The 14,671-nt window shown below is 51.3% G+C and overlaps 1 protein-coding gene across 2 annotated transcripts in view; it reads right to left on the bottom strand.

The window, feature by feature from the left end:
- Window positions 1-1,164: 1,164 nt before the first annotated feature.
- Window positions 1,165-14,671, bottom strand: part of GJA5 (gap junction protein alpha 5) — a 24,325-nt gene continuing 10,818 nt past the window's right edge. The window contains exons 2-3 of one of the 2 annotated variants that reach the window (XM_045283736.1): window positions 7,343-7,443; window positions 1,165-2,286 (exon numbers count right to left, since the gene is read on the bottom strand). In XM_045283736.1, the coding sequence (XP_045139671.1) occupies window positions 1,177-2,253 (1,077 nt within the window). In that variant the 5' untranslated portion in view covers window positions 2,254-2,286; window positions 7,343-7,443 and the 3' untranslated portion in view covers window positions 1,165-1,176. Of the gene's footprint in view, window positions 2,287-3,791; window positions 3,855-7,342; window positions 7,444-14,671 lie in introns of those variants that run through there. The other variant, XM_004717266.2, reaches the window with a different exon arrangement.

The following is a 14,671-nucleotide window of genomic DNA, read 5'->3' as shown; positions in this document are numbered from 1 at the left end:
CAATCTCCCTGCCTTTAAGTAAGGCCCCTGCCAAGAGAACTGGAGATGCCCCTACTGCTTCCGCACGTCTGCTCTGCCCTCCAGGGAGAGAGGCATCTAGAGGCTCCCACCGCTGTCATCATACCCCCTCTTCACGCTTAAGTTGGCAGGCAGCGAGGGAAATAAATAGGAGGGGGAAATAGTGTTCCAGTGTTTTCTCTCTTTTTAATTTTCAGCCTCACGGCAGAGTTATTTTCTCCCGAGGGGAATCTGCCTCTGAGAAGCACATGTCCACTTGGCTTTCATAAGCCCTGGGGAAATTCCACTGGCCCCGGGGGCCGGTGATCTGCTCAAGATCCCAGAGAGGACGACGGCTTCCTGGGCATTCCTGTCCGTGAAGTCTCTTGGGGGAGCTCTGGGTGAACAGCCAAAGACGGAGAGATGGAAGGGATGGTTTCTATCATCGGGTTGGGGCCCCGGGATGTCAAGTGGTGGCAGGAATTCCAGTGGAGGAGCATGGACTGGGTGCCCACCTGGCAGAAGGAAAGGCTGCAATATCACCCAGGTGGGCCATCTCCCAGAGGCCCGGGTAAAGTGCCTGAAACTGCAGGGTGAGTCCCAAAGGCCCCTTCTGAAGACTGGGTGGAGGGAGTTCCAGCCCAGGGCAGCCAAAGGCCACCACAATGATGACCCATGGAGATAACCGATTCGAGAGCATATCTAATGGAAGTTTCTCAATTCCTTCTCTACGTTGTTTGGGAACCTGGGCTCTTTCTTGGTAGGGTAGAGATCAGTGGTCAGAACTTAGGACACCGCTGGTACGCTGCTAATGTGAAGAGATTGATTCCCTCTGACTGTACCTCCCGGGCCATCTTTGGCCATTTCTCTTCCCTTCTTCACCCTATTGATTGAGTAACCCCAACATTTCTCAGTAAGTATCCTGGGCAGAGACACAACAGCACGGTAGCCTGGGTGGGTACTCATGTCTCTGATACCCTCCCCCCCACCACACACACACCCTTACCTAGTCACCCCTAGTCACCCCTTCAGGAATAACAGAGCAATGTCATTGAAACCGCCAATGAAAACGAAAGAGCATGGGGTCAGAAGGGCCTAACTTCCGTCTTTGACCCTTCTGGTCCTGGTCCCCCACCCCACCCCCTTCCCCCTCCCCCCTTCCACACACTGAAGGGTCAGTCACACTGATAGGTCATCTGACCTGGCCTTGCTGCTGGCTTTGCTGGGCCTGCGCTTGTCGCCATGGTAGGCCTGCGGGAGGCGGTGACCTGGGGGGACTTCATGGGGCACTTCTGGCCTCTGTGCATAACGGAGGTGAGTGAAACCCTCCCCAGGCATCTCTTCGTGGCCTCGAACTTGCTCGGTGGCCAGGTTGTCCGTGTTCTGCTGAGAGGCTAGCTTGTTACTGAAGGGGTTGAAGAACTTCCCCCCGGAGCCATTCTCCAGGCACTGGTTGAAGTCAGGGGGAGGCGTGCAGCGCTGGGCCAAGCCGGCAGAAGGAGCAGGAAGCGGAGACTCGGTCAAGGCCCGTCCTGACTTCAGCAGCCGACGCCGCATCTTCTTCCAGCCCAGATGGTAGAGTTCGGCCAGGCTGAGGAAGAGGGACAGGCCAGCCACGGCCAGCATGAAGACAATGAAGACATTCTTTTCGGTGGGCCGGGACACGTAACAGTTGACGTGATGGGGGCAAGGGCTCCGGTGGCAGACGTGCAAGGTGTCCAGCAGGATGCCGTAGAGGAGGTACTGGCCCACGATGAAGGCCACCTCCATGGTGGTGCGGATCAGGATGCTGCAGACGTAGGTGTTGAGCAGGGTGCCTTGGAGAACCACCTTGCCGTTCACTTCCTCCCAGCAGGTCAGCTCTGTCTTCTCGGCCACTGGGTACTCATACGAGCCAGCGCCTCGGACCTCTTTGGCCCGCTCAGCCGCCCTTAACCTGCGCTTCTCCTGCATGCGCATCGTGTGCATGGCGTGGCCCATGTACACCAGCGAGGGCGTGGAGACGAAGATGATCTGCAGCACCCAGTAGCGGATGTGGGAGATGGGGAAGGCCTGGTCGTAGCACACGTTCTCGCAGCCCGGCTGCATCGTATCACACTGAAAATCAGCCTGCTCGTCCCCCCAGGAAGACTCGGCGGCTGTGCCCAGCACCAGCATGCGGAAGATGAAGAGGACCGTGAGCCAGACCTTGCCGATCACCGTGGACTGCTTGTGCACTTCCTCCAGGAACTCTCCCAGGAAGCTCCAGTCGCCCATCTCGGTGCAGCCAGGGGCCAGGTGTCAAGGCTTCTGTGAACGGGGGAAGGAGAGAGAGCTAAAGGAAGCTACCAAAGTCTTCAAGGTCCCCCCAGGCTCTGGGATGCCACTAATCCACAGCACAGTGTTCTTGTAAGAAAGTACAGCTTACAGAGCTGATGCACCCCAAAAGCAGATTCTCTTTCCCCCTTTCCCAGAGAGAGAGAGAGAGAGAGACTCACGGTTCAAAAGAGAAAGAAGATTCAAAAAGAGAAGACCAAGAAGCTAGGCGAGGTATGTGTTACACTGTGAATTCTGCTCTTACCCCCCCAGAAGAAGACACAGGTCTGGGCGATGTTTTGTTTTGTTCTACGTAGAGTTGCCAATTGGATGGGAACTAACATCACCCCCAGTGGAGCTCCTTCAGGAAACCTGGGTTGGCCCCCGGACTCTGGGTGCACACCAAGCAGCCCAGGTGGTCCTGATACAGACAGCCCCAGGGCCGCAGGTGGAAGAAAATACATCAGATTGGAACCTGCCAATCGGATGGGCGTGTGCTCACTGTTTCTGCGTCTGGAAGACGGAAGGGACTATCGACACCAGAGAAGGCTGGGCGTGCAAGGTCCTCGAGTAGGGGAGAAACGCCCCGAAACACACACTGCCAATGCTTCCCTAGGGTTGAACGGCTGACAGGTTAAAGAAGGGGCAGAAGCAGGGGGCGGGAGGAAGGAGGTGAGGGTCAGGTGTGGTAACTTTGCTCACTTAGGAAGCCCTGCAACCATAAGGACCATCATCCTGGACTGGCTGCCTCGGGATGGTCAGCAGAAATGCTTCCACCGCACCAGTGAAAGGCACCACAGTTCATGCTCAGCTGGTCAGGGGCCATCACCTCGGCTGAATGCAGGGCAGCATCCCAAGCACATGTTCCCAGGCGGGTCTGCACAGCCTCTGTTCCCCCGTTCAGCTGCCCTGCCGCGAAGTGCTGTTGGCGCAAGGTTCATGCGTACACAGCCCACTCACTCTCATGTCCAGAATAAACACCCCGAACTTGTATGCCCCACAGGAAGTCTTTGCCAACTGGCCTCTGCCTGCCTCTTCAGCCTTGTTTATTGCTCCTCCTCATAAGTACTCTTGTCCCAGCCATGCCAAGACCCAGCAGAGACCTCAAATGCGCTCTCAAGCACCTCTTACATGCCCCATCATCCCTCCACAGGTGACCCGGCCCTGGCAGCCTGCAGCCCTCTCCACACCCTCAGGCTAGGCTGGGGACACTCATGCCTCTCCCAACGCTTGCTCCCTTGTTATGACCTCCAGCCCGGGGTTCCCAGAGAACAGGACTGTTTCTCTCCTCTGTAGCAGGATTTGCCTGGCCCAAAGCAGGGTCTCAGGAAATCTTCGTTGAATGGCTAAAAGGAGCGGTGGAAGATGCTGGTTACCACCAATTTTTCTAGTTGGTACAAATGGTTTGCACTCGACTACTAACCTAAGGGTTGGTGGTTTGAACCCGGCTGGCAGCACTTCGGAAGAAAAGCCCTGGTATAAACTTCTGTAAAACTTACAGGCAAGAAAACCATATGAAGCAGTTCTGGTGCCACTCTGAGTCAGCATCAACTTGATTGGTCATGATTTGGTTTGGTATTCCTTGCCACTTCCTGTTAGCATCGTGAAAAAGCCACACCGCAGGTTCTTGGTCTCCACCGCAGCCAGTCCTGGTTGAGGCGCTACAGGGAGAGTCTATATAGAGAGGATGCTCTGGACCAGACCGTTCCCTCCCGGGCCCAGGAGAGGAGCCTCCCTCGCAGTCCTCTCTACGTGGACTGTGGACAGTGCTGTGTGAGTCAAGACGTCTGGAGAGGCCTTGGGGGTCTCAGAAATGCCAAGCAGGACCCTGAGACCTTTGAATCAACTCTTGGACTTCTCCCCCAAAGAATTCTTATTCCACACCCAAATCAAACTCCCTGCCACGGAGTCAACACTGACTCAAAGCACCCCTGCCCCTTGTAACTGTTTACGGGAGTTGAAAGCCCAGCCTTTTCCCAGAGGCGCTGCTAGTGGTTTCGAACTGCCGACCCTGCAGGTCACAGCCCAACTCATAACCGCTACACCACCAGTGAACAGTAAATGTCCTTATGGCTTAAACCGTTAGCTAATCCTAATCAACAGGGTGACCCAAAGGTAGGAGAGAATGGACAGAAATATCCCCATCCTGGAATTATAAAACTTCAGATTCAGATAGACTCCTAGAGGTTGCTAGGCTCTAAGTTTGCGCTCCACATCTCTGCTGACAACATGGCCGTGGTTCCGATCGGGACCTTGTGGGGAAGGCAGGGCAGAGGGGTCACTGATCTGCGCTTCCTGGGCTCATGAGTTGATGCCTTGATTAAGACCGACGTCCTGACCTGTCTTCTCCCAGCGTCCCCAGCCCAGTGAGCTCACAGCCCCTGGGACGAGGGACCCCCTGAAGGAGCAGGAGGGGCGTTATCTCTGCCCCTCCCTATCAAAGACCCATGCAGGGCTTGAGCCTGTCCTCGGATTTGTGATCAGACACCTGTGCTTTTCCTCAGACGATGAAGGGTCTCCTCCTTCCCCCATCCAGCCTCCAGATGTGGAAAATTGTGGAGTGTTCGCTCAAAAGGAAAATGGCTGATTAGATAAGCGTTTGAATGGCCTGTCATCTCTTCTGGGCTCAGGCACACTCTCCAGCATCTTCAGGCCCAGCCACACACGTGCAGAGACTGGACTTGGAGAGGGGGGGAGGGTGCAATGAGAGAGGAAGGAGAGGAGCTGTGGGGCAGAAAGCAGAAAGAGATGGGGAGCTGGGCATGGAGAAAAGGGAGCCCTGTGATAATGACCAGTCTGACAGCCTGAGGTGCTGCTGTGCCTTGCACACGCGTTGCTGTGATGTTGGAAGCTATGCTGCCAGTATTCCAAGTACCAGCAGAGTCACCCAGAGTGCACAGGGTTCAGCAGCGCTTCCACGCTGAGACAGATTAGGAAGACAGGCCCGGAGGTCTACTTCTGAAAAATGAGGCCGCGAAAGCCTCCTTGGGCTACCATAGAAGTTTAGTGACACACCGCCGGACGAAGAGGTTAGAAGACACACAAAATACAGTGGCCACAGCAACAGACAAGCATCGTGCAGGTGGCACAGGACTGGGCAACATCCCGTTCTTCCGTACAAAGGGCCACATGTGCTGGCACAGAGGACAATAAACAACATCAATGTTCGGAGAAGAAGGGCTTGGGCGTGCAATCCGAGCTCAAATTCTGGCTTCTTCTCGTGCGAGGCCAGAAGTGCCTCCTCATCGGATGGGGATGCTCTTCTTTAGCTCCTGGAGCTCTGTGAGGTGGTGTGCAGAAGGACAGCAAGTACAAATTGCTTGCCTAGCAAGAAGTGGTGATAAGAAAGCAAGAGAGAAAAAAATCACACAATGCAGAGAGCGGTGGATCACAAAGGGGAGAAGAGAGGAATTGGAGGAGGAGCCCAGGAAGAGAATGTGCAAACCAGCACAGATTTAAGAAGGAAGCAAAAGTTAAGAAGTGGGGACCCAGGGCCCATCTGTGGGAAATTGGACATCCCCTGGCAGAAGGGCCACAGGGAGGAGACAAGCCAGTCAGGGTGCAATGTAGCAATGATAAAACATACAATTTTCCTCTAGTTCTTGAATGCTTCCTCCCCCCCACTATCATGACCCCAATTCTACCTTACAAATCGGGCTGGACCGGAGGGTGTACACTGGTACAGATAGGAACTGGAAACACGGGGAATCCAGGACAGATGATCCCTTCAGGACCAGTGGTGAGAGTGGTGATACTGGAAGGGTGGAGAGAGGGTGAGGGAGAAAGGGGCAACAGATTACAAGAATCTACATATAACCTCCTCCCCGGGGGATGGACAGCAGAGAAGTGGATGAAGGGAGACGTTGGAGGGTGTAAGATATGACAAATAATAATTTATAAATTATCAAGGGTTCATGGGGAAGGGGGTAGCGGAGAGGGAGGGGAAAATAAGGAGTTGATATTAGGGGCTCAAGTAGAAAGCAAATGTTTTGAGAATGATGATGGCAACATATGTACAACTGTGCTTGACACAATGGGTGGGTGTATGGACTGTGATAAGAGTTGTACGAGCCCCCAATAAAATTATTTTTTTAAAAAGATAAGATGGAAGCAATAAATGCTACTATACTAGTTAACACCATATTAAAGCTTTCATATTTTTTTTAAAAAAGGAGTGTCGGCTTCTTCCAGGATTCCAAATGGACAAGTATTCCAACCTCTCTTCCGTTCCCACAGATGATCCCGCTCAGCCTTCTGACTCTGTACCTTTTCTTGCAAGTATATGTTTTAAACAATCTAAGTAAAAGAGTCGTTTCAGCCTAAGAGCGTGACAATTTTAGTCAGGTCCGTTCAGCTAAGAGGCGCATTCATGATCGGAGGACTCCTGCCTCCAAGAAGTACTAGCACAGGTACAAGAAAAGAACACCTTGGAAAATCAGAAGCTGGGGTGTGCAGGGAGGGAGCATTAGAAACCAGCCTGGGAGCATGGGGGTGGGACAGACCCCCCTCTCCCCAGGCCCTGGCAGCTGGGAACAGGGTGACTGAAGATCCTTTCATCATCTCCCTGGCTGACACTCAGACCAAGTCAGGGAAACATACTGCTCCCACCGACCAGCTGCTCCATTTATAACATGAAAGGTCCCCTCCTGAAGGCAGGTTCCCAGACACATTGGCTCCCTTTGGGAGCCTCAACCTCGGCCGCAGAAATCTGAACATTAGGTTGTCCACGAGTCTACTGGGTGGATAGCATATAAAGTGCTTTGTAGATTAATAACCATTTGTTGGCAGGAAGTGTGTTAGGAGGGGCAGAGGAAGCTGCCCCTGCCACAAATAAATTTTACCAAATACAATGGCAATATAAATACACTTCCCGCACCAGTTCTAATCTTTGCCATCTTCCGACCACTCATAAACTCCAAACTCCCTACTTCCACATGAGAGCCTCCACAGCACAGCCCCGTCCTCTCCTGGCTCCCATTGTCTCCTGCCACATGCTCAGTCCATCCAGCAAAACGATTCCCTGTCCCCACACACCCCCACAGCGTCTCACCTCTTTACTCAGCTCCTCAGGTTCCCTCTGCCTGGAATGCCCTTCTTCCCTTTCAGTCATTCATTCAGCCAGTTCCTCGCGTGGGAACCAGGTGCCAGGCACTGAGGACAAAGCAAACCAACAAACACATTTGTTGCCATGGGTGCGAGAGGGGAGTCGTGTGGTCTGGGGGGAATTCCGTGAACACAGAGAACCTGGAGCGGAGCGCTGTCCCGCTTCCGAGGAGCACAGTGCAATTACAGGACAAGTTGAACCTCATTTCCTTTTTCAAGTGAGACAGGACCATCACCTCCCACAGTTTAGACAAAACCCCGTGGGAAGGTGCTGACAGCTCAGCCCAAGGAGCTGACACGCCGCATGGTCTGACCTTCGCCTAGGATAAAGTAGACACTTTCCCTCTCATTCCTTGGGAAACTGCTGGAACACGGCATTCTATATCAGCTAGGTGCCCTGTTCCTGGCTTCATCCTTCCCTCTGGGCCACACACCAATTGGCTGAAATATTAATACTTCTTTGTTTGCCTTAAAGATAACTAATAACAAACCCTTTGTGTGGGAACTTGTCATGGAACTCAGGGTATGTGACCAGATCCATATAAAAGTATGCCTCAAGGAGCAGTCAAGGCACAGAGAGGGCCTTAGGGCGGCCCCACCAACATTCCCTACTGACTCACTGCAGGGGACAGCACTGGAGACACAGTGAGGGAATTGTGCCTGTCTGACACCCCACACATACACACACACTGAAGGGAGGTCAACAGAGCAGCAACGGGAGCAAAGCAATGAAGTCCCCGAGGAATCCTGAAACTAGACCTCAGACTCAGAGGGCAGAGCTTGGCCCCTCATCAGACTCGATCGGAAAACATACATAAGGATCAGCAGACAGACCTGGAACTATCTATAGCCCCCTGCTTTTTTTTAAAATTGTTCTTCTTTTTTCATGTCTATCTATATAGGATAGGCAAGATAAACAATCCTGAGGAGAAAATAATGGGACCAATGGTTCCAGGGCCACAGGGGAACAGGGTGGGGGGCAACAAACCCAGGGAAAATGGAACAACAAGTGCTCTAAAATCAATGCGTGAGGAGGGTGTAGATGCCTGGTGGGGTTTGATCAAGTGCAATGTAACTGAGAGGAATTATTGAGAGCCGAATGAAGGTCAAACATGACAGTGGGGCAGGAGGAAAGTAAAATGAAATAGAGGAAAGAACTAGGAGGCAAAGACATTTATAGACTATAAATATAGGCATGCACATATGTAAAGTATTAGCATATAATGGTAGGAATATAGGTTTATGTACATATATTTATGTCAGGTATCAAGGTAGCAGATGGACATTGGACCTCTACTCAAGTCCTCCCTCAACTCGAGAACACTTTGTTCTAATAACCTGGCATTCTGTGATGCTCACCTTCCCGACACGATCACTGAAGTAAAAATGGGTGCATAAGCAAATGTGGTGGACAAAGCTGATGGTGCCCGGCTATTAGGAGATATAGCATCTGGAGTTTTAAAGGCTTGAAGTTAAACAGGTGGCCATCTAGCAGGGAAGCAACAAAACCCACATGGAAGAAGCACACAAGCCTGTGTGACCATGAGGTGTCGACGGGATCAGGTATCAGAAGACCCAAAACAAACAATCATATCCATGCAAACATAGGAGTGGAGATCCAAAGCCCATTTGTAGACAATAGGACATCCCTTCACAGAAGGGTCATGAGGAAAGGTCAAGCCATCGAGGGTGCGGTGTAGCACCTATGAAACACACAACATTCCTCTAGTTCTTTAATGCTTCCTCCCCACCACTATCATGACCCCAGTTCTACCTTACAAATCTGGCCAGACCAGAGCATGTATGGATTGTTGTAAGAACTGTAAGAACCTCCCATAAAATGATTTATATATATATTTTTAAAAAGGCCTGCCTCAAATAAAGATCCGGGTCTTGGAGTCTCTTCTCCTTGAGCCCCTGCACCCCACATTTATTTCTTCTCTCTCTTTTGTCTCTTCAATTCTTTTCCATTGCAATTATACCCTCTTGTCTCTGGCCCATTTGTGAGCTGGCTCTTACAAAATTGCTCCATTGGGTTTTCTTGGCTGCAGTCTTCACAGGAGGAGGTCAACAAGCCTTTCTTCGGTGGCACGCTAGGTCTATTTTGGATGTGACCAGTACTGGGCACATGTGGGCCACAAAAGAAAGGAGGGCCCTTGCTGAACTGGATGGACACGGGGCTGCCACATGGGCTCAGGCACAGGAACCATCGTGAGGAGGGAGTTTCATTCTGTTGCGCATGGGGTCGCTATGCGTTGGAACCAACTGGACAGCACCTACCACCTGGACAGCACCCCCTGTTGGGTGGGATGCAGGGGTGGTTATCATTCAGGTCCGTTGCACACACATTTGCTGACTTCCTGAGCTAGCACAGGGCTAGAAGCTAGGACGTCTACTTGAAAGGACTCCCTGTCCAGTGGAAGATACAAGCACAACCAAATGTGCCGCGTAGCAGAAGAGAAGTGTAGTGTGCTGGGGAATGCACAAGAGAGCGCTGCCCCTTCAGGGGGGTGCGGTTCGGTAGAAGGGCTTCTCAGAGGAGGCAACCACTAGTAGGGGGCAGGTGGATGGGGTGTTCGTAAGGGTCAAGGGTTGCTGAGGAAGGGGAAGAGATGCCGGGGCTTCAAACAAAGGCAGCTGTGTTACCAGATTTGTAGACTGAGAAACATTGGGGTGTAGAGGACAATAAGAAGGGCAGCGTAATAGTAGACGCGTTCTGCATTGGCCTGTAATCCTCAGGGTCAGCCATTCCAAATCACCAGCCGCTCCGAGGGAGAAAGATGAAGCTTCCTACTCCCATAGAGCTACCATCTCAGAAACCCACAGGTCAGGTCTACTCTGTCCTTTAGGGGCGCTGTGAGTCAGCATCGACTCAATGGCCATGAGACATCTGGTTTGTTTAAGCAGAGCGCCGAGGGAGCATCTGCAGAGCAGGCAGGACAGATTAGGAACTGCCTGGGAGGTCACACCAAGGAGTTTGGAGAAATGTCAACCTGCAGGATAGACTACTCGCAAGCATGGGACTCACTCGTGGGGATGGGCTCTATCAGACATGGACCTCCAAATGGGGCAGGGCATATAGCTTAATGCCACCGAGTCGATCCCAACTTACAACAACCCTATATGTAAAGCCCTGCACGATGAGTAATTCGCCCTACTCCCAGGAATCCTTTAGCACCGGCTGCACTGTAAACTATGTCTGTTGTCCGTTACAGGGGCCTCCGAGTACACTTGCTGTGACTGCACACACATCATTCCGGCTCAAGAAGACCTGGTGCAAAGGAGCAAGAAACTACCAGAAGGATGCCTGGGAAATGTTCCCCCTGCTATGATTTCAGTTCTGTCCTCTACAGACACCCACAGCTGTTGTTAGTGGTCACGAAGTCAAGGCCAGCTCACAGCGACCCCACGAGTGCAGGGTAGGTAGGAGTGTGCTTCACAAGGTTTTCAACATTTTGGAAGCAGGTCACCAGGTCTGTCTTCCAAGGCTCGTCTGAGTGGGTTTGAACCACCAACCTGTTGGCTAGTCATCGAGTGCTTAATGGCTTGTGCCAGCCAGGGGCTCCTTGGAGCCAGCCACGGCAGCTCTTTCAGCGAAGTATCTGACAATCCTTCCTGGCTCCCCCGGCATCCGCAGCGGGGCCTTGAGCTGCACTGCAAGCCTTCTGAGGTCTCACACACACACTGAGGATTATTTGTTCTACCAGCCACATATTATCCCTGCAACTTGACCCTGAGTGCCTGGAAGACGAGCCTGCATCTGATCGCCGTTACCTCCTCCCTGGGCTCAAGCCTACGGGAAGGTGACTGATGTGCTCTTTGGAGATAGTAGCGTTGGATTAATAGGGGCTTTTTTTTTTTTTTTTTTTGAGCCCCTCAGAGCATGCCAACTTGCTTCCCAGCTGCTGAGAGAATGGTCCAGAATGCACAGGGGTGGTGGGCAGCACGTGAGGCTGTGGAGCTTGTCGGCAGAGGCGCGCCATCGAGAACTGGCCAGCCATGGTGGCCAGAGCACCAGAGAGGCCAAAGCCACCAGGCTGCCCTCCTGCCCGAGCGGGCCCTTCCTGGAGGTATCCAGAGCAGAGGCTCCACCCTCATGGACTGTTCTCCTGCGGCTTCCTCCCCGCAGGTCACTGGAAAGTTCATCCAGGTTTGTCAAGATTAGATTGTGCGAGAGAGCTGGAGTCCACTTCTGATAAGGGCTGCCTTTCACAGTAATAATAGCAGCACCCTGGAGCCGTGCATCGTTCTGCTTCCCCTACAGTGAAATGTGGCCCAGGGTAGGCTCGACTTGTGGTCCAATGAAAGGAATTCTGTTGCAAAGGGATCCAAAGAGCCTCCCTTAAAGAAAGCCGTAGACAGAGCGATGCCAGTTCAATTCAAGAAAGTGTCTCGTGAGGTCGCAGACTCCACCCAACTACAAAGGCGACTATAAATAATAAAGTACCCAGCAGAACTGCTCTCTCGGGACCCTGGTACATTTTTTTCATTTGTGCATATTTTTCTGATTTCCCTTCACCACAATCGTTTCTCTCTAGAAGATTGAGAAGAACGACATGAGAAAGTGGCCTTGACCCTCAGCTATTCTTAGTGATTTTATGACCCACTGAGATGCTCAGCCCTGGTGGTCAGAGTTACACCAAACCAGAACTTGAACTTAAGTCATCGTCATCATCCTGAAATGAAATAACACTAATTGAGACCATTCTATGTACTAGAAACTCTGCATGTTGCTTTGCATATAGTTTCTCCTTTGATTCTCACAACGACCTAACCTGAGAAAGGAGGGGCTACTGTTGTGACCAGCTGCCCTGGTGTGGACTCTGGCTCATGGCAATCCCATGTGCAGAAGAACAAAACATTGCATGGCCCCACACCATGTTTGCCATTGCTGGGATGCTCAAGGCCATTGCCGCAGCATCTGAGTGTCTTCCGACCTGGGAGGCTCATCTGGCACCACAGCTGACACAATTCTTTTGTGAACCTAGGGTCTTCGCCGGCTGGTTTTCAGAAGCAGATCGCTAGACTTTTCTTCCTAGTCTGTCTTAGTCTGGAAGCTCAGCTGAAACCTGTCCACCATGGGTAAGGTGACCAGACGTCTCGCTTTTGGTGGGACAGTCCCAATTTTTAACAATTTTTCCAGCGTCCTGTGGCGTTTTTAAAAGTTCCGATTTTTGGAAAGAATGCAGGACAAGCTAGGGTAGACGGCTTTCGGCTGCCATGTGGCTATTCGCCAGGATATGAGTTTTATCAATGGTGTCCCGCTTCACCAATGCTAAAATCTGGTCACCTTAACCATGGGGGACCCTGCTGGTGGTATTTGAAGTACCAATGGCATAGCTTTCCAGCATCATTAGCAACGTGCCAGCCCCCACCGTACAACCCACTGACTGACAGCTTCTTCACGACTCCTCGCAACCCCACGGGACAGAGCAGAGTGTACCCACTTGTTTTTCCTGGGCTGCGTGGCGGTTATGTGTTGGACTGCCAACCTCAAGGTTAGCAGTTAGAAACCACCAGCTGCTCCATGGGAGAAAGATGAGGATCTCTACACCCATAAGGAGTTACCGTCTCCGAAACCCACAGGGGCACCTCTGCTTTGTCCTGTAGGGTGGCCATGAGCCAGCGTTGACTGGAGGGCAGTGAGTTTGGATCTTGTGGAATCCAGGTCTTTCTCTCACGGAATTGCTGGATGGGTTGAAAGGGCCGCCCCCTGGTTAGCAGCTGAGCCCCTAGTGCGTCACCTGGGCTCCTTGGATGGACTGTTACTGTCCCTTTGTCACAGGGCTCAGAAAGTGTGCTGTGAGCACAATCACACAACTGATGTGTGATTTGATGGCAATTGGCTTGATGGCAATGGGCGGTGGGTTATGTTCAGGGTAACACCACTGTGGGGTCAGTTTGTACTCTGGTGGCTTGCGTGTTGCTGAAATGCTGGAAGCTCTAGCACTCGCATTTTAAATACCAGCAGAGTCACCCAGGGTTCAATGTCAGGCTGGGAAAGAGCACCTGGCAATCCACTTAAGGGAAAAAGATAGGCAGTGAGAACCTTCGGAACAGCGGGGCGACGGTGCCCAGTCTGGTGCCCGAAGATGAGCCCCTCAGGTTGGAAGACTCGGGGAGAGTTTCCTCCTCAAAACAGAGCTGACTTTAATGACATGGATGGAGTAAAGTTTTCAGCACTTTAGCACAACTCAAATCAGTAGAAACAGCTGAACACATCCACTAATAACTGGAATGTGGAATATATGAAGTATAAATCTAGGAAGGTTGGAAGTTGTAAAAACCTGAAACAGGATGAATAAAGGTGGATATCCTAAACATCAATAAGCTAAAATCAACTGGTACTGGATATTTAGAATTGAACAAATATTTAGGTTACCATGTTGTGAAAGACAAACTGCATAAGAATAGGGTTGCATTCATTGTCTAAAAGAACAGTGTAGGATGAATCTTAAAGTACAACAAGGTCAGTAAAAAAAACAAACAATATCCATAAGCCTAAAAAGAAGATCAGTTTACACACTTATTATTCAAGGTGACACACTAACCGCTAATGCCAATGATGAAGAAATAAAGATTCCCGCCCCCCAATTTCTGCAGTCTGAAGCAGCCACCAAGATCTGTTCCTAAGTGCCGGTGATTGAAATGTGAAAGCTGGAAACAAAGAAGGACCAGGAGATGGAAAGTATGGTGCTGGTGACAGAGCCCAGAGATTGCACGGCAGAATTTTACAAGATCACAAATGAATTCCTCGAATGAGTGAAGACTGTACATGTGGCCCTCACCAGATGAAACCCACAAGAACCAAAGCAACTCCGTCTGTTGAAAGAGCCGATTGGGAAAGGCGATATTCCCAGTCAGAACAAGGCCAGGGGCCCTCTGGGCAACTGTCCATCAAGTGTTTGTGTGCAAATTCAAACAAGGCCTTAAGAGCTCACCTTGGACCTTAAGGATGTCTCCCCTGAACTTCGAACAGCTTTGATACAGTGATCACTAGTGGCTAAAGGCTGTACACATCGTGGGGTGACGTCAAGGACAGCCGGTGCCTAGAGAGGGAAAGGGCATTTGAAAATACAGGAAAGAAAGAAGAGTTCAAAATGGATGTCACGAGAGACTCCCTGAAACTTGTTCTTTAGCATAAAGTAGCCAAAGCACATGGAAGAAATGATGGTATAAAAGAGCTCAATAGAAGATGTCAAAGGACGGCCCAAGAAGACAAAGCGTTCTAATGACATGTGCAAAGACCTGGCATTAGAAACCCCAAAGGGAAGAA

Source organism: Echinops telfairi, unplaced genomic scaffold (assembly GCF_000313985.2).
Source record: "Echinops telfairi isolate 266 unplaced genomic scaffold, ASM31398v2 ScPeMD7_7466;HRSCAF=8504, whole genome shotgun sequence".
NCBI classification, from domain to species: Eukaryota; Metazoa; Chordata; class Mammalia; order Afrosoricida; family Tenrecidae; genus Echinops; species Echinops telfairi.
Note: the sequence above shows the minus strand (reverse complement) of the source record. Positions and strands in the feature narration are given on the sequence as shown.